The 19,626-nt window shown below is 48.4% G+C and overlaps 1 protein-coding gene and 1 long non-coding RNA gene across 2 annotated transcripts; one reads left to right on the top strand and one right to left on the bottom strand.

The window, feature by feature from the left end:
• The first annotated feature begins 2,861 nt into the window (after positions 1–2,861).
• On the top strand, positions 2,862–4,895 carry LOC308463044. Its single transcript, XR_013979438.1, has 2 exons — positions 2,862–4,106; positions 4,581–4,895. It is a non-coding gene; the product is annotated as an uncharacterized lncRNA (long non-coding RNA).
• Positions 4,464–8,781, bottom strand: DLX2 (distal-less homeobox 2). The gene is made up of 3 exons (XM_080981207.1): positions 7,911–8,781; positions 7,342–7,529; positions 4,464–5,992 (listed from the first exon to the last, which is right to left on the bottom strand). The coding sequence occupies exons 1-3, from the start codon at positions 8,308–8,310 to the stop codon at positions 5,591–5,593; spliced, it is 990 nt and encodes a 329-aa protein (XP_080837333.1). The 5' UTR covers positions 8,311–8,781; the 3' UTR covers positions 4,464–5,590.
• Between the last annotated feature and the right edge of the window lie 10,845 nt (positions 8,782–19,626).

Here is a 19,626-nt window from a genome sequence, read left to right as displayed (position 1 = left end):
CTCCTCCCTTTGCCCGTCCTCTTTCAAGGGGAAGGCGATTGAGGATGGATTTTTATTAGGGGCGGGTTTTTGTTGGGTGGGCAGAATCTCAAATTTGTATTGATTCAGGGGGAGCAATTGTCCCCCCCCCTCCTCCTACGCCCATGGTTTACGGCTGCGGCGCAGTGGCTTGAGAGAACTTAGGCCCGTTGAAGAGCCCAGGCCCCCTTCGTTGCCCGCCACGAACCGACAGAAAAAAACGGCTCCTTTTCCTCATCTTTGAACCGCAGCATGTGGGGAATGATAAAATGTCCCGGCTTGCAGGGTTGCTGTGAAGATGGCTGCCGGACATAGTAGCCAACTCCTAGGGGCCGAAGTCCCTTCCGCCGCCCACCCCTCAATAAAATATTCGAGGGCCGTCGGGCTCCCACCAAAGCTGATGGGGCGAAAGGCATGAGTGCGTCCCGTCATAACTACGTGGAGCGGGGCTTACCAGGGCCCCCCACCCCAGTATCTTATTCAAGTTGGCTGATCATGTATATGCGACAGGTTTCCCTCCCCTCATTTTGGTTTTCAGAGAACAATTATCGCAGAACAGGATTTGTGGGGGCAAAGCGCCCCCCCCCCGCCTCAGCGCTTGGGTTTCGCCCGCCTATCTGTGTCCGCCCCACCCCCACCCCGACCCGCCTTTTTCGTGCCAAGGCCCGTTGCGTGATTCCCTCTCAGGCTGCACATTCCCCGCCTCGGGCGCTTCGAGGGTTTAGGCCCCTTAATCATCCTGCCTGTTTGGCAGCCGCATTCGTCTCCTTTCTCTCCCTCCCTCTCACACGGAAGGAGCGAGCGAGAGAGAGGCCTGGCCTGCTCCAACTCCCGCGCTCTCCGCGCCGCTGCCAGAGAACAAGGAGAGCCACACATTCTCCTCGAGCGGAAAGGTCGCCGCCCCTGGGCCTGGCAGCCCCGAGCTTGCCAGGCCCGGCCTGTTGCCGCCTCGCCAGTCGCTTTCTGGGCCAAGACGCCCTGTCAGGGCACCCGCCCGCCTCACGCAACAGGCGCACGCGCACTCCGGCAGCGAAAACCAGAATCCCCTGGGGCGCACAAGGCCTACCGTGGGTCCAACCCCACCAGCGAGAGGGAGGAAAATGGTGGCCCTTTCCATCTTCCTACCAACACTGTTGGGGTTTTTTTTGGACGCATAGGAAGGGGGAAACTGTCCAGCAGAGGAAATGAGATGGGGCAGAGGAATAGGGGACTCTTTACTGTGGAAAACACCTCTATTATTATTTCAATTTATATACACTACCCTTCATCAAAAGATCCCAGGGAGGTGTCCAACATTAGAAACACATAACAGAGCATCCATAATAAAACATAATAAAAAGCATAAAGGTAAAGGTACCCCTGCCCGTATGGGCCAGTCGTGTCCGACTCTGGGGTTGCGTGCTCATCTCGCTTAAGAGGCCGGGAGCCGGCGCTGTCTGAAGACACTTCTGGGTCACGTGGCCAGCGTGATGAAGCTGCTCTGGCGAGCCAGCACCAGCGCAGCGCACGGAAACGCCGTTTACCTTCCCGCTACAAAGTGGTACCTATTTATCTACTTGCACTTGGGGGTGCTTTCAAACTGCTAGGTGGGCAGGAGCAGGGACCAAATGATGGGAGCTCACCCCCGCCGCGGGGATTCGAACCGCCAACCATGCAATCGGCAAGTCCTAGGCACTGAGGTTTTACCCACAGCACCACCCGCGTCACCAATAAAAAGCATACTGACAGACAAAACAGCTGCCTCCCTGCTCCCACACAGTTTCCCAGGCCATAGGCCTGGGTAAAGAGGATGTTTTTTGCCTGGTGCCTAAAGACATGTAAGGATGGCACCAGGTGAGGCTCTCTGCGGAGAGCTTTCCTCAGTTTGGGAGCCACCACAGACAAGGCCTTATCCTCACTGCTGATCACTGCTTAATACAGTAGTACCTCGGGTTAAGAACTTAATTCGTTCTGGAGGTCCGTTCTTAACCTGAAATTGTTCTTAACCTGAGGTACTACTTTAGCTAATGGGGCCTTCTGCTGCCGCCGCGCCACTGCTGCACGATTTCTGTTCTCATCCTGAAGCAAAGTTCTTAACCCGAGGTGCTATTTCTGGGTTGGTAGAGTCTGTAACCTGAAGCGTATGTAACCCGAGGTACCACTGTACACCTCCTAAGCAACAGCCTTCCTTGTTAGGTACAATAGCCTACACTGGGCAAGATCCTTGCTGGCACAATTGTGAGTAGGGCCCCAAAGAACCTCAGTACTAATGGGGAAAAAGAACAGAAGAGACAGGCAGCCCCCTCTCCTTGAAGCCTGCTGTATTTCTTTTTACAGGTCACATTGGGGTGGGAAAGCTCCAGATTTACACAAGGGGAAGATAGAACCAAGAAGGATGTGCATGTGTACATGCATCTAGTCCTTACATTAGGAAGGGGTGTTGAGGGCTTCCATGATCTAATGGACCTGCAATGGAATCACTGGGGCTACAAAAGCAATGTGGAATAATGAAATCAGTCGAAATAGAAAAATTCCTTCCTGTAGCACCTTAAAGACCAACTAAGTTAGTTGGTCTTTAAGGTGCTACAGGAAGGAATTTTTCTATTTCGACTATGGCAGACCAACACGGCTACCCATCTGTAAATGAAATCAGTGTTATATCTATCATCTATCTATCTATCTATCTATCTATCTATCTATCTATCTATCATCTTTTGCATTTTATATACCATTCTTAAATACTAAAACGAATAAATAATATAGTGTAAAGTTGGGCCTGTGGGTGGGGTCCAGGAGGACAAGTCAATGTATTCGGGATTTGCAAGGTGGTAACGTCAAAAACAAACAACTGGCCTGTGACGAAGATGTCTTATGTTAGTCAGCAACTGAAAGCAACAAGAAGAAAGTTTGAAGCCCCTTCGGTGGTTAGCTGATTTAGCTTCATCAAAATCTTGAAGTGGGGGTTGCCCCTGCTGTGTAACAAACAAGCTAGTTTTGTGCCACTGCGTTTTTCTATTTCTTAGTCGGTCTTTGTGCTATTTTACTTTATTTTTAAATCACAATCAACAGAATATTGTGGACTCTTAAAGACTGACAGATTCATTGGGGCATAAGCCATAATAAATCTGCTGGCCTTTCAGGTGCCTCAATGCTCTTTTGTTGTTTTCTCCTTGCAAAGGACTTAAAGCGCAACCCTAGCCATGTCTACTCAGAAGCAGTTCCCATCGAATTCAAATACTTTTTCTCCCAGGTAATCATGATTAGGAGGGTGGTGGCCTCCGTCCCTCTTTATGTATGTATGCTGAATTTTACTAAACCAAAAGGCTGGACTTTCTGCAGTAGAAAAAAAGTGACATTTGGTTCTCACACCCAGGAAGAACCTTTAAGGTGGGCTGTAAGAACAACAGACGAACAAAAGCACCTAAATGCATAAAATAACGTGTCGACAAAAATGTCAGCACCCTGAGTGCATATGTACGCAGGCGGTGTGCCAAAAAAAGGTGCCAAATAAATTTATAAACGTTAGCGCGATTTTTCGTGAAGTAGAGACATTCTTGGCCATTTACACAGGCTACCCAAGACGTTGTTCTCTGGGCGGCTGGCTAATCCCAGATCACGAACACTTCACCTTCAGAAGCGCACACACTGGTGCGCTTTTACGCACACGGGAAGAGCGCATTTGGAACCTTTCTTCCCTCTGCGCGCATAGTGAGTGTAGCGCGCCGTGGAACTTCGTGCCTGCCTTTTATCCGTTACCAACACTGCCCAGAAGAGGATCAGCCGCTCCGCCTTGCCGCCGCACTGCCTGGATCCTAACACGGGAAGCCGCCAGGAGCCTGTCCCGGACTCCCTAAATGTCTGTGGCGCCAGAGAGCGGCGGGGAGGGGCCGAGTCTAGGCGAGCCTGGAGGAGCGTGCTGAGTGATTCATGGCTGCGGCGGAGGCCAGGCTGCCCCCCGGCTCCTGTCTTCTTCTGGCTGAGGGGCTAGCAGCAGGGGCACCGCCAAGCCCCACAGAATGGGCTTGCCTCTCCACCCACACAACAATTCAAGGACGCTCCAGGTCAGTTGGTGCGCAACAAGTACCATGGCGGCAGCGACGGAAAACTGAGTAAGTCTCCCCAAAATAAGGCCCTTTGATGTGTTTTAGACCCGAGCAAAGTGGGAAACGGGGTCCTGGCGGGGAAGAAGGCCGTTTTCTTAACGGAATAAACCTGCATCGGGTCTAGCATACAGTCTTGGGTAAGGGTAGGAAGAAATAAAATGGACCACCCTCAGCGTGGATGTTAGGGATAGTGGGGCGTCACTCCAGAGTCTCCTGTAGGCTGGTATCCCGTACCCACTTACCTGGGGGGAAAGCCCACTGATGTAAACGGGACTTCTGAGCAGACACGTGTAGGCTTGCGCTACTAGTGAATATGTAGGTGTCAGAAGTGGAGGGGGGAATAATATCGAAGGCCGAACAAACTCCGGTGCAAACAATAATTTATTTAAATAATCTCTTCATAGTGTAAAAGTAACATCGAGAGATTTTGTTTTGTTTTTGTAATAAATAACCAAGAAAATACCTTTTTATGTTTTAAAGGTTTTAACGACGAACTGGGAAAAATTCAGTAGCTTATTCTTTTTGACAGCGAAGAGAAAAAGTATCAAACAGAATAATTAAAGGATATGGAAACTGCTCAGAGAGAAACAGGATGACGTTATGGCATTAACAGATCTTGGTTTACAAACATAAACAAATACAGGCTGTCCAATGCAACTCTTCACCCCTCTCTATTTATTTTTTTACACCAAGAAGCCAAGGAGGGGAGAAATCAGCACAAAACAGCGTTATTACAAACATATTTTTTCCTCGTGAAAAAAAAGTCCTGCAAACATTAAAAAAAGATAATTTAAACACAGCTGGGTTCTTTTTAATTTTAAATATCTACATATAAAAATTATTTAATCTTTTTTCCCCCAACATCAAAATGAGGTCATCTGCAAAGGCACCTATAAAAAGTTTACAAAAATAATAATAAAAATTAAATAAGAAATTCTGCACTGGCGATTGGATGCGAAATGGGAGAAGGGTGAATTTCCCCCTCCCGCATTTGAAGAATAGAAGGTAGGTAAAAAAAAGAGAAGGGGATATATCAAAGAATAGATGGAGCGGATGGGAGGGAAATAACCTTAAAATCTGTAGAGACTTTTTGAGCGAGTTTGTGAGCACAGCTTTACCCGGATTCCATGGTGGTCAATGGGAATGTTGCCAGCGACTTCAAAGACACCTACTGGATTAGGGGTGTTCTGATCTGAAGTGTGTGCGGGAGGATAACCACAGGCCCTGATTCGGTCCAAACTTCAGGGAAGGCTCTCATCTCCCAGCTGGGTATGTAAGTAGTACCACCTGGGAAGGACCAGTGTCGGAGTAACTCCGGAGTGGGTAGCAGCGGGGCGGGCGGGTTGGGAGCAGCTCGGTTCTCCAACGAAGCACCCGGGTATGTACCTCTCTATCCTTTGGGGACAGGAGCGCGGAGTGAACAGGGCTCCCCCTCCTCCTCCAACTCCACTTGGGGGAGCTGGGTTGCGCGCGGCAAACGCGCGGGCGGGTTAGAAAATCGTCCCTGCGCTGACGGCAGCGCCGTGGTGGTGGTGGTGGTGGAGGTGCGGGTGGTGTTGGTGAGGCTGCGCTTGCTGCAGGATCGGGGAGGCGGCTTGCAAGTGGGAAGCAGCGGCGCTCGACGCCTGGTGGTACCACGAGTAGTTGCCCAGGAAAGCAGCCGTCGCGCCCGGGGCGCCGGGGCTGGATCCAGCGCTACTCCCGCCGCCTCCGCCCCCGCTGCTCATCCGCTGCGGGTGCGGCGCGAAGTCCCAGGCTAGCGTGGTGGACGCCGGAGACGCCGCCGAGCAAGGCGGGGAGCTGCTGCCGCCCGGGTGCTGGTCGGCGGGGATCTCGCCGCTTTTCCACATCTTCTTGAACTTGGAACGGCGGTTCTGGAACCAGATCTTCACCTGGACAAAGGGAGGAGGAGCAGGAAGAGAGACGAGAGTGTGAGAGAGGCCCCTCTCACCAAATTTTTGCGGTCACCAGAGAGCAATATTTCAATCTCCCCTTCAACAATTCCCTTCAAGTTTCCCCAAAACACCCACACACCCACCCACCCCTTTTTTAATTTAACTGGAGGAGCCCTTCTCCCAAAGCAGACCCCTCACAGTGAGAAGAAAAGGAGACCGCTGTCTCCAAAAGCCGGCTGGTGGATTCCCCCTATCGCAGACTGCTAGGAAAACGAGCAAATCAACCGACTGTTTCGGTGTGAGGTTTGGTTTGGCAACGTGGGAGGGAGAGAGCGGTTTTTAAATAACAGGGTAAACAGTTTTACTGGGTTTTGCTGAGTTTTCAGGCTGCGCGTGTGAGAAGAGGGACACTTGTGTTGTGTTGGTCTTTGTAACCACAGATGTTGTCTCGTGTGTGTGTGTGTGTCCCTCCTGATGTGTGCGTTTACAGGTAGGGATTTCTGATTTGAGCCATTCTCAGAAGTCCCCCCCCCCCCCCGCAAGTATGTTAGATGCCTTTTAAAATGGCATTATTTTGTTTCCCCTAGTTTCATTCCCGCCTGGTCTCCAGATATTGTGTCTTCCTTTCTTAAATGTGCACTAACAGCCTTTGAGAAAGTGAGGCTCGGTGTGCTCTTAGCACTGCGTTGCTTTATCCAGATCGAAAGGAGGTTTAAATAACGCTGAATAACTTTGCTTACTGAAAGATGCCAGCTAAAGAGAGGGGGGGAAGGGTGACTTTTCTTCCGCGTGTACAATGAAACAGGATACTTCGTGAAATGAGTGTGTTGGAGACAGAGAGGCTAACAGCTAAACCCAGAAGCAAAGAGGCGCACTTAATCAATGCGCACCTAAACTCTGTGCTGCAGAAAGGAGGATCTGCCCTATGATCCCCTTCAAGTCACATTAATTCTTCCACTGGAAACAAATACATGCTTAAATCTTCCCCCACTGCGATCGACGGGGCTTAAAAATGTTTAACTGTGTCAAGATCCCACACATACGTTTGAAACAGAATTATTTCGCATGTTGAAGCTTCTGCCGCACCGCCCAAGCGTGGTCTGTCTGAGCAAGGCTGCCCGGCTACAGGTGGTCTATATTGTACAGGCAACTCGCTTTTCTGCGTTCACGAAGGGCAACACTACCAACAACAATAAGAGGGTGGGCACTTCTGCATGGATGAACCTCCTCTGAAAAAAAACACCTTCCGGACTGCCGCTAGCAAAAAAGGCTGGAATAGTCGCTATGCAATAAACTAGCCAACGTGGAGTCGGAGTGCAAGCCGCTTCTGAGCCTTCTTTCCTTACCTGAGTTTGCGTGAGGCCTAGGGATGCCGCCAGCTCGGCTCTCTCGGGCAGGGCCAGATACTGGGTCTTCTGGAAGCGCCGCTGCAGAGCCGCCAGCTGGAAGCTGGAGTAGATCGTCCTGGGCTTGCGCACTTTCTTGGGTTTGCCGTTGACTATCCGTATCTCGGGCTCGCCTTCTTCTTTCTCGGCTGCAAGGGAAGGGAAAGCACCGTGAATAACGAGGCACCCCCAGCGGCATCACCCACCAGCGCCACATGCCAACCTCTCCTGGGTGGCGGGTCATTATAGCTTCGCCTCCCACAAGCAGCTATGTTCAGCATGGCTCCCCGCACTCGTCTAACCTTGGAGAGAGCAGGCGCGCAACGGAGAGAGAGAAAGAGCGCTCCTACTGCCAGGATACCTTCCAACCCAACCAGTTGTTTATTATTATTATTATTATTATTATTAACCAACCACGTGCTGCTCTTCTTCTGCGTGTGCCCGGCGGAAAAGTCAGCGCAGGGCGCCACACTTTCCCAAGCAAATTTTCCACCGCCCCCTCAACCCTCCTGGAAGGAGTTGGTTCTTACCAGGATCGTTGCTGACCGGGGACGTCCTTGCCCCGTAGGCTGCATAGGAGCTGTAAGAGGCCGAGTACCCCAGGTCGTAGCTGCCGGCTTTGGTGGAGTAAGGCACCGCGCTGATCCCGCTCGGGTGGTACTGGTAGGAGCCCATCTGCGCGTACGGGGACCCGCTGCCCGCGTTGCTCCCGGCGCTTCCTCCTCCTCCTCCTCCTCCTCCTCCGTGGTGCTGTTGCTGGTTGGTGTAGTAGCTGCTGTCCGTGGCGGTGGACACAGGCAACGTGGGAGACTCCTGGGGTTTGTGTAAGCTGTGGTGGTGTTGTTGCTGCTGCTGCTGGTGATGGTAACTGCTGGAGGTAATCTGGTTGGAATGCATATCTGAGGCGAGGCTGTCAAAGACCCCCGTCATCCTGATCCTCTCTCCCCGCCCCTTGCTCCCTCCCTCCCTCGTTCCGAGGATGCAGGAGGGCAAACCAACAGCGGGGAGGGGGACCACGAGAGAGAGAGAGAGAGAGAAAGAGAGAGAGAGAAGGAAAAAGCAGGTCTCCTCTTTGGCAACAGGGCGCGCGTGGAAAAGTTACAACGCGCCTCTCTTTCTTTCTTTTCTCTCTCTCTCTCTCTCTCTCTCTCTCTCTCTCTTTCCTCACACACTCGGGGGTTCGACTTCTTGAAGCAGACTGGAAACCCCAAGCCCAAGAAAAGAGATCACTGCTGGGGATCCCTTTGCACCCGAGGAAGCGGGCAGGAGGCCGCCGCTGCCATCGCCTCTCCAAAGCGCCAGGGCGCGTTTGCGCGCACAAGACTTTCCCCCCCCCGTGCGCGCTGCAAGCAGCAACAGCAGCAGCAGCAGCAGCAGCAACGCCTCCGCTTCTGCAGCTGCTTTAGGATTGTCTGCGTCTGCTGGGCGCCGTCAGGCGGGCATTTAACACCGGTCACGTGAGGGCGGGCGACGTCACCTAGCAACAGCCAACCAGAGGTTCCGGTCGCGTTGTAGTGCGCTCTCTCTCTCTCTCTCTCTCTCTCTCTCTCTCCCCACGCCCTGCTTCTCCTCTTGGCTTCCCGGGGCGGTGGAGGCGCCTTGCAGGTGACACACACAGAGAAGAGAGGGTGGGAGGAGGAGGAAAATACATCCCCCTCCAAAAAAAAAAAAATAGTGTCTCAGATTTGGGGTGCTGGTCTGGTGGAGTTAGAGTTGGAAGGAAAATAGTTTTTGCAGTGGTTGAGTCTTCTCACTGTAAATCATAGCTGTCAACTTTTCCCTTTTCTTGCGAGGAATCCTATTCGGAATAAGGGAATTTCCCTTAAAAAAGGGAAACGTTGACAGCTGTGCTGTAAATGGGAATCTTCGAAACGTGTGTTGTGATGAAGACGCGGAATGGTCAGGCTAGGTTCTTGCTTGGTGGTTCTTGTTCTACCTCAAGATTATTATTGTTATTTATTAAGTTTGTATACCGTCCTTCACCCGGAAACCCCAGGGCTGTTCACAACACAAAAATAAAAAAGAGGACAAAAGAATACACAACAAAACAAAAACAGGAATGGAAACAAAGATCAGAATTATTATTATTTGTATACCGCCCTTCGCGGGAAGATCCCAGGGCGATTCACAACACAAAAGGAGGACACAAAAATACACAAGAAAACAAGAACACAAACAGAAACCAAGAAAATCAGAATTCTTCTTCCTCCTCCTCCTCCTCTTCTTCTTCGTTGTTAAAGTTGTGTACCGCCTTTAGCCCGAAGATTCCAGGGCGGCTCACAACAGAAACATGTCAAATGATCAAGGTGTCTCCCTTTGCTAGGTAAAAATGACCAGTCTGATCTAGTTGGATTCAGGTCATACAGCGGGATGCAACGCAAGGGTTTACTTGGAATCTGTAGGAAGGCCTCGCTGTGTTCAGGGGGGCTTTTCTCCCTTGTAAGTGTGCTTACTAGGCTGCATAAATGTTTGCTAAAACCATACTTAAGCCACGTTGTCCGACGAGTGTAACCGTCGTATCATAAAACGAAATATACCGGCCTATTCGTCCTTCTGCGCGCTTTCTTCCAATAAGTAGGATGACTTCAAAGGCCAAGAAGAAAGCACCGCTTATAGGCTTTTAAATTTTAGCTGCGAAAAGAGGGTTGACGTTATCAGGGGGGAAAGACGAAGGTGGAGGACAACTTCACAACTCTTAGGAAAGGATTGGTCTTTTATGCTTACAGCTTTTGCATCTATGAAATGAGCAGTTTCTAAAACCCGTGGCAAATACGCCCCACTTCCCATTTACTTTCGCTATCTGCCTTCGTCACTCAATAATGCACAAAGTACCATTGCAGGAGTTTGTGTGTGTGTGTGTGTGTTTTGTTGCGCGAGGAAATAAAATCTATAAAGACTGGCTGTTTGCGCTTGAATAAGGTGGGGGGGGGGGGGTTAAACGAAAGGCCCGATGTTACAGGTAACTGGTGTGATTTAAACTGGGGGATCCATCCTTTCAGACGTTCAATGGAAAACAAAATGAGAATGTTTTTCAAAGTGAAAAACAAAACAAATCCGTACACACGGAGTGGAGCGAAAACTCATGGCTCCATATCCTCGAGCAATTCTGGACCTTCTAAGCTTTGCAGAGCCGTTCTTAGGCAGGGAAATAACGTTTGAAATAACAACAGCCACTAAGTTCACGTCCTGATCGTCTAACACAAGATTTATAAAGACATAACACATAATCATGATATATAGTTATAGACAGCATTTTTTAAAAAAATTAAAACATTCCTGGCTATCCCATATTTTGAGAGATTTAATTCAAGGGCAGCCTCCATTATTAAAAAACAACAACAAAAAGCCCGCGGCGTCTGATAAGATTCCTGCCACCCCATAGGAAGAAGGATGTTGTACTGGAGAGGCGACAGAAGGTGTTTATGACCCTGCCTTTTAGCGCCACCTAGCGTGGAAACCGCGCGCCCGCGAGGCCAGGTAGGAGACGGCGTAATCGCACCTGGGCGCCAGTCTCTTCAGTCAGCCCGCCGAGCAAAATAGTAATTAAAAGCCGCAACCCTGTGCTGGCGTGCATCGTCTGAAATCCTCAGAAGAAAGAAACAGACCTGTGCGGTTTGAAACGACTTGTTGCAACAGCAGCTGAGCGGAAAGGCAGCTCATATTCTGAGAATCATGATGAAAATAAAAACGAAAAACCCGTCTCTCTCTGTTTTTTCCCTCTTCTCCCCATCCCACGGGCAATTAAAGTGAGGAAAGGCTGGGAGACAAGAGTTAAGCCCTCCAGGGACCAGTTTGTCCTTAGCCTCAATTGGCACCAAAATCACTGGCTGCTCATCATCATCATCATCGATTAGATTTATACTTCAGCTTCACTCAATGTAGCTTTTTCAATCAACCTACAGCTCCCCACCCCACACTGTCCGTTTATACAATACTTCATTTGTGTGTCAGAAGAGGTAAGGGGTCATTTTGGCACAGGACAGGCAACTTTTCGTTTTTAAAAATCCTGTTACTGTAGATAAAACAAACACATTGGGACCTTCGGATCGCTCAAAGGATGTGCATTTTTTAGAATAATGTACTTTCTTGGGCTCCATGATCACTGCAGATGGTGACAGCAGTCACGAAATTAAAAGACGCCTGCTTCTTGGGAGAAAAGCAATGACAAACCTAGACAGCATCTTAAAAAGCAGAGACATCACCTTGCTGACAAAGGTCCCTATAGTTAAAGCTATGGTTTTCCCAGTAGTGATGTATAGAAGTGAGAGCTGGACCATAAAGAAGGCTAATCACCAAAGAATTGATGCTTTTGAATTATGGTGCTGGAGGAGACTCTTGAGAGTCCCATGGACTGCAAGAAGATCAAATCTAGCCATTCTGAAGGAAATCAGCCCTGAGTGCTCACTGGAAGGACAGATCGTGAAGCTAAGGCTCCAATACTTTGGCCACCTCATGAGAAGAGAAGACTCCCTGGAAAAGACCCTGATGTTGGGAAAGATGGAGGGCACAAGGAGAAGGGGACGACAGAGATGGTTGGACAGTGTTCTCGAAGCTACCAACATGAGTTTGACCAAACTGCGGGAGGCAGTGGAAGACAGAAGTGCCTGGGGTGCTCTGGTCCATGGGGTCACGAAGAGCCGGACACGACTAAACGACTAAACAACAACAACACATGCTGGAAAGAAAAGGGTATCCCACTGAGGAGGCTGAAAGGGGTGAAACAAGATAGGAAACTCACTGTATGGACAGGTCTAATCCATGATTTCATGTCAACACTCTGATCTGTGCGTGTGTGAAGCCACTCTTTATAATAAACATGTCTCTGAAAGGTTTGACGTGCTGGTGTGTGCAACTTGAGGGAGGCCTCTCAGAAACCATATCTCTCTATTTTTCATTTTTTAAAAATATTCAACTGAACCTGAAAAACAGCTTCTTGACAAGTGTTGCTTTTCCTCATAGTGTGTTCCTCATTTCCTCTGGCTATATTGAAATGCTTGTAATCAAATTGATGCCAGAGGATAAAATCAGTTACAGTTCTACACTGTTCAGAGTGGTAAAGGTAGTAAAGGGACCCCTGACCATTAGGTCCAGTCGTGACCGACTCTGAGGTTGCGGTGCTCATCTCGCTTTATTGGCCAAGGGAGCCGGCGTACAGCTTCCGGGTCATGTGGCCAGCATGACTAAGCCACTTCTGGCGAACCAGAGCAGCGCACGGAAACGCCGTTTACCTTCCCGCCGGAGTGGTACCTATTTATCTACTTGCACTTTGACATGCTTTCGAACTGCTAGGTTGGCAGGAGCAGGGACTGTGCAACGGGAGATCACCCCGTCGTGGGGATTCGAACCGCCGACCTTCTGATCAGCAAGTCCTAGGCTCTGTGGTTTAACTCACAGTGCCACCCCTGTCCCTGTCCCCGGAGTGGACATTGGGTCAAATGAGGAAGTTTCAGTAAAATGAGCTTTCGTTTTCTTTTAGCAAGGTGTAGAATTATCCCTGACTTTCTCCTCCCTCTGGCACAAATCCAGCTTTTAGAGATTCTGGAGTAGATGGCTCCAAAACATGTTATCAAATGTCTCCTGCGTTTTTACAGTGAACCCACAAGGGCTAACTTATTTCTGAACACCCTGAGAAGCAGGAGACCATAAATGAGTTAGCCAAGATGATTTGACAACTCTAGCCACAGTATATACACTTAGACGAGAGGGCCAAAATGATGTCTATTGTTGCATGGTGCCTTATCCAGTTCCTCAGAAGAACACAGCGTGTGTGTCAGATTATTATTCACATGGAAAGAATTCTTCTTGGTTTTTTGGGGGTGGGTGAGAAAGGGGAGAAGAGATTCAGCTTAAGCTTCTTGACCAATTGCAACACCTTTGTGGTTTTAGAGCCAGGAGTGTCTCAGTAATAACTCTCAGCATTTTTACGGCACTCCTTAAGAGTCTAAAGTACTTCATAAGGCTCAACTTTCCTTACAACAACCCTGTAATGTAGGCCAGTTATTAGGATAATGCAAATGGGTACTGTGGCGATCACACAGGGTCCCCAGACGTTTCACCGTCTATTGATCCCTGTGCCACCACTTTATTTCTCGCTGCCACCACCCAGGCCCTTCCTGGTACAATACTGAGTCCAGTCAGGGTTAAATTGGAATATAAACTTCTGTTTATTTATTGCAGTTTAACAAGCGTGTGGTTTCATAAACAGTATCGGTCAATTACAATCATGGGGTGCCTATCCAGACCTATAACTTCCGCTACCTGCTCTCACTCACTAAACCACCTCTCTACTTGTCTTCCTAGCCCCTAACTATTCCTGACTCAGCTTATTTTGTTATACTAACTCAACCTACCCACAAACTCTATCTCTATCTCTATCCCAATCCACTCCCACTCCAACCAACCACCCAACGAACTCCTCCCTTCGTCCCTCCCAGAGCTGTTTTTATAGTCCCTCTGACTCCACCCCCTGGGTTCTGATTGGGTAACCTGTTTAACTATTTCACCTCCAGCACTCTCATATGTTAACGTCACAGGTACAGTGGTACCTCAGGTTAAGTACTTAATTCGTTTCGGAGGTCCGTTCTTAACCTGAAACTGTTATTAACCTGAAGCACCACTTTAGCTAATGGGGCCTCCTGCTGCTGCTGCACCACCGGAGCACGATTTCTGTTCTCATCCTGAAGCAAAGTTCTTAACTTGAAGCACTGTTTCTGGGTTAGCGGAGTCTGCAACCTGAAGCGTATGTAACCTGAGGTACCACTGTACTTGTGTTTAAGGCAGAGTGGCTACCTATGAGCTCATGTCAGAGACAAAGCTTGAATAACCAAGTTTCACAAAGCCCTTTCCTGTAGGGCTGCTGCCCATATTTTGTGCTATAAGACTGTAGCCTGAGCTGCTCTGCTGCACTGCTACACTGGACCAAAGTACGGCAGGGGCAGAGTTTTCCATGTTCATCATATGGATCTGTTTGTCAGATTCCCCCTCACAACAGCCTATGTTCAAGACAGGCTTTCCTTACCTACCTTGGCCTCACCTGAACCTTTTCTTCCCCTTCACCCCTGTTCAGTTTTGATCTTCCCTCCTCCTCCTCTCCACCAGCCTGTCTTTCATTTCCCCTGCAATTGTTTGGCATTGCATATAGCCTATTTTCACAGAGATCCAGTTATTTAAATTGCCGTGGGGTTAATTGCAATATGGTAAAAAAAAAAAAAAAAAAAAGCGCCTTGAAGAGTAATAAATGGACAAACACTTTTTTTTCCTTTTTTGGGGGAAATCATTTTTATTTGATTTTACAAATGTAAATTTATAACGATACTGAATACATATATAGAGATTTCTCAGAATCTCAAGACTTCCCCTCATCCTCTCCATGGGTCCTATTGTCAACATTTTCAACCACAAATTATTTCATAATCTATACAGTGGTACCTCGGGTTAAGTACTTAATTCATTCCAGAGGTCCATACTTAACCTGAAACTGTTCTTAACCTGAAGCACCACTTTAGCTAATGGGGCTTCCCGCTGCCGCCGCACCGCTGGAGCACGATTTCTGTTCTCATCCTGAAGCAAAGTTCTTAACCTGAGGTAATATTTCTGGGTTAGCGGAGTCTGTAACCTGAAGCGTATGTAACCTGAAGCATATGTAACTCGAGGTACCACTGTGTTTTGTATCTGTCCATATTGTCCATATTGTTTCTTACATTACAAGTGAAATAAAACCCTGCTAATGTTTTCATGTGCTTACAGTGATCTCCTAAATAAATTATAATTCCCCCCCATTCTTTCTTGAATTAATCTTGGCTAAATTGACATACAAATTGCGGGACAAGGACAACCGTGCCTTTAAGGAAGAATGGGAGCTTTTTACAAATTATCTAAAAAGACAACAAAATGAACTGGACTCCTTGGCAGGTTTTGAATAAACATCCACAAATTTATTAGGTGAACATATGATAGACAAAATAAAGATATGTACAATTTTATAATATGCAGAGAACGATATGTGTAAAGAAATCAGAGAGGGGAGCTAAGGGAAGTCTTTGGTGGGAGGGATTGGGGGGGAAGGGGGGAAATATTGTAATTGTTTAAATGGAATTTGTTATGTTGAAATTGTTTAATAATTTTTTTTAAAAAAAGAATGTGGATATCGGCATCTCATGGTGACCTATGGAAGGACACACATATAGCTAGTCTGTCTCCTTTTAGTCTGGATGCATTCTTGGGGGAGTGGGGAAACACGTAGGAAAGGACCCTTAAGTAACCTGAAGTTGTCTGCTGATGACATTCTTCAGATATGCTCGGTAACAGGAGGAACGATGCAAATCATAGTGAGAGATGAAGCCATCTAACCCTTTACTGGGGGGAAATCCACGAGAGCCTTGCTTTTGCAAGCTATTCTATTGCTGCAGTCGCTGTGGCCACATTCACGCATGCACACACTGTGCAGCAGATATGGGGAAATGTTCTTAGGCCAAGGGCCACATTGTCCCAGTAGAAAGCTGTCAGGGCCCGCATTCCAAAAGTGGGTGGGCCCAGACCCTGGTGTGGGCAGGGCCAGAAATGCACAGAATCACACTTAACACTCACTTGGCACTTAGCCAGTGTACAGCGTGGATTCAAGACATGATACGAGTAGGGATATCTGCTGGAAGATCAAGAGGAAGAAAAGTTTCTGAGACAAGCTCGTGACAAGCAACGCTAGCCAAGCATAACAGCTGTCCTAGCATCAGTAGGGTCATGTGCCACTCGTTTTCAAGCAGATTTTTCAGCTGGTCAGTTCTGACTAAGAGGCTGTGGTGTAACAGAGGTAAGGTAAAGGTAAAGGGACCCCTGACCATTAGGTCCAGTCGTGGCCGACTCTGGGGTTGCGGCGCTCATCTCGCTTTATTGGCCGAGGGAGCCGGCGTACAGCTTCCGGGTCATGTGGCCAGCATGACTAAGCCGCTTCTGGGGAACCAGAGCAGCACACGGAAACGCCGTTTACCTTCCCGCCGGAGCGGTACCTATTTATCTACTTGCACTTGATGTGCTTTCGAACTGCTAGGTTGGCAGGAGCTGGGACTGAGAAACGGGAGCTCACCCCGTTGCGGGGATTCGAACCGCCGACCTTCTGATCGGCAAGTCCTAGGCTCTGTGGTTTAACCCACAGCGCCACCCGTGTTTGGTGTAACAGAAGCCTATTATTGCAGGGCCATTGCTGGGCTTTAGAAATGCAGCGTGTTGCTTGCATTTTCTTTTAAAAGTCAAATAAGTATAAGGCATGGTAGAAAAGTCATGCCAATTTCCCTTGTACCAGCTCAGCATTTATTTATTTTTTTGCTTGAATCTAGTGTTGATTAGACATAGGCTTGTGATTTCTCAGTTGTTTGTGCCCTAGTGTTAGTTCAAAAATATTTAGAGGGATTGCTCAGGCACCCCAAAATATGTGGAGACAATATTCACTTCCATCTGTCCAGAGATTGTAAGTGTTTTCAGCTTGAATGCAGAAAAACAGCTCTGCACTCAAAACTGCACTTCGGATGTTGCAAAGTATGTGCTGGATGTTGCATCACCAAGAACTAAGGGCGGATCTATACACAGGAGAAGAACGCTATAAATAAGTCATAAATTAAATCGTTACAACAAAAGGGGGGAAAAAACTCTTTGTAAAATCGCATAGAAAAGTTTTGTGCTCTACAGCTCCAGGTGGTGTTGCATGTTAATGCATTTAAAACACTGTTTTTTGACTAATGTAGCCAAGTCCTAAAAGTTAAATGTCACCATCAAACTCTTGGCTTGATATCTGCTGCAGGCCACATTTCATAGTCTTAAAAACTGGGATTCATGCCTGGAAAGTTGAATTATAATTGATTCAAAACCACTTGACTCTGCTTAGAGTTGATGAGTGACCACATGGTTAATTTAAGTAATATCAAATATATGTGTGTGTTTTATTTTTTAAATAAGGGTTAGCCCGAATCATTCAGCTTGCCTGATTTCAGGATTGTTTTTTTTTGGCGTTGATATAGCCATAAACAGAACACGTTCGTAAGAGAGCTGTGGACACTCCTGATTGACTGTGCTCACCACTAAGAGAACAGTCAGCATTCATTAAAGGCAGCATTGAGAAGGCTGATCCAAGTTGTTTACAAGCCAGCTGCTTATGAGTCACCAAAGTGCTTAGAAATCATCCTACAGCCTCATTCTACAGCACATGATTCTCGCTTTCCCTTCTGTTGTTGACTTGGGTTTCTGAAGTGAATGGAGTGGTAGTAAAATAAAGGTATGTTTAAGGGTTCATTCACATTTCCGTATGTGATCGTCAAAGAGCGAGCCGGCAGTAAATCACAGTGTTCAAAGTTGGAGTTAACTCTTCATTAGCAAAAAACACAATCTTCACAGTGTCAGGCCTAAATGAGCACAGCAGCTCATCTCTGATAGGCCTTACCCCATGATTCAGTTGCCAAGACTGAAAATTCCTGTCTCCCCATAGCCATCTGGGTCTCCTCCTCTCCAGGGCTTTCGCCAAGCAATCGGAGACTGTGTCTGCATGCAGCCTGCTGTTGCTCCACCCATTTCATGTCTTTTCTGGTTCTGGGAGATGGAGGTGGAGGGGAGCTTGTCACAGGGGGAGACACCTGTGACTTCACCAGCCAGACTCATCTCTGCCTCTTGGCTTTCCTCCTCCCACTTTCCCGTTTCATCTTCTGCCTCTGATTCCAGACTTCTCTCTACCACAGACTCCCCCTGCTCACTAAGCCCTGTTACCTCTTCAACTTCTGACACCTCCTCTTCCAAGTCTTCTCCCTTTGACCACTCATTGTCACGCCACCACCAATCCCTGGGGTCTGATGCTTCTTCCCTTTGGGGGTTCCCCAGCTGGTTCCTCCCACCATTCCTCTGTGTCCAGCCAGTTCATGACAGCGGTTGATCTAGTCTGGGTCAACAATCCATTAGCAGAACTTCAACAGAGAAACTGATGAGGGCTGCTTTGGTTTTTAGCCAGTTATCAAGGCAAAATGAGTCACCACACAGTGACCAGGCCCTGTACCCTGTCATTGTGTGGCCCGTGTGCGCTTGCAATAATGCTAAGTGCTATTTGCACAGAGGGGGGACTAATGGTATATTCTGGGTTTCTTCTATGGGCAAATGGTTGCATTTTTTAAAAAAATAGTTCTTACGCATGGTTTCATTCCCTTCCAAATATGGATTATGTATTGCAGAAAATTCCTGTAGCTGAAACCCGCTTCCTGCAGCAGTTTACTCCAAAATACCAATTCACACTTTAGTGAGTTAAAAAAATGGTTAGGAAGACTCTACAAGGGGTCCTGCAACAAAATACTGCAGTGTATCCTCACCTCTTAACAGGAATGCTCTTTTTAGGTTTGAGTCAATCCGCCACATACCCCTTCAGGATACTCCATTTTGATCTCCCCTATCCTTCCTCTTTTTCTTTCCAGGTGATAGCCAGCATACCACATTTATTGTGCATGCTCTGTCCTTGGTGGTCTGTTTTTGGGTTATTACTTCTTGCCCCCGGTTCCCTGAACACTTTCTGTGGTCCTTTTGCAAACCGCACTTGAGTAAACTTATATACTCTTATATGCACTGTTAGGATGTGGGTGGTGCCAGGGGCGTAGGAAGGGGGCAGTGGGGGCGGTCTGCCCTGGGTGCCCTCACTGAGGGGGGTGAAATTCAGCACACTGCCCGCCCGCGACTCCCAAGCCTACCCCGAGCTGCTGGGGTAAGGAGGGGAGCTGCACCGCTTTGCCAGAGGCCTTCCCCCTTTCCCCCTTTGTTTTGACAGCTTGGGTGAGGCTTGGGAGTCGCGGGCGGGCGGTGTGCCGAATGTCCGCCACGGGCGTCTCGCTTCGGCCCTGGCTGCAGGGCGCGCGCCCCACTCTGGGCACCAAAGCGGCTATCCCGCGCCTGGGAGGGCAACCTCTGAGCCACGCCCCCTCGGGAGTGAGCCCGCCCTGGGCAGTGCGGGCATATGCTCTGCCGCTGAGTGGCGCTGTGATCTAAACCACTGAGCCTCTTGGTCTTGCTGATCAGAAGATTGGCAGTTTGAATCCCTGCAACAGAGTGAGTTCCTATGGCTCTGTCCCTGCTCCTGCCAACCTAGCAGTTCGAAAGCACACCAGTGCAAGTAGATAAATAGGTACTGCTATAGTGGGAAGGTAAACTGCGTTTCCGTGCACTCTGGTTTTCATCACGCTGTCCTGTTGTGCCAGAAACAGTTCAGTTCTGCTGGCCACATGACCTAGA

The sequence above is a fragment of the Podarcis pityusensis genome (assembly GCF_964106645.2).
Source record: "Podarcis pityusensis genome assembly, chromosome: 1".
NCBI classification, from domain to species: Eukaryota; Metazoa; Chordata; class Lepidosauria; order Squamata; family Lacertidae; genus Podarcis; species Podarcis pityusensis.
This window is presented reverse-complemented; position numbering and strand designations above follow the sequence as displayed.

Coding starts and splice junctions, on each gene's coding strand:
- DLX2 (XM_080981207.1), bottom strand. CDS start 8,310: ATGACGGGGGTCTTTGACAGCCTCGCCTCAGATATGCATTCCAACCAG. Junction 7,530..7,910: donor CCCGGTCAGCAACGATCCTG/GTAAGAACCAAC, acceptor CTTCCCTTGCAG/CCGAGAAAGAAGAAGGCGAG. Junction 5,993..7,341: donor TAGGCCTCACGCAAACTCAG/GTAAGGAAAGAA, acceptor CCCTTTGTCCAG/GTGAAGATCTGGTTCCAGAA.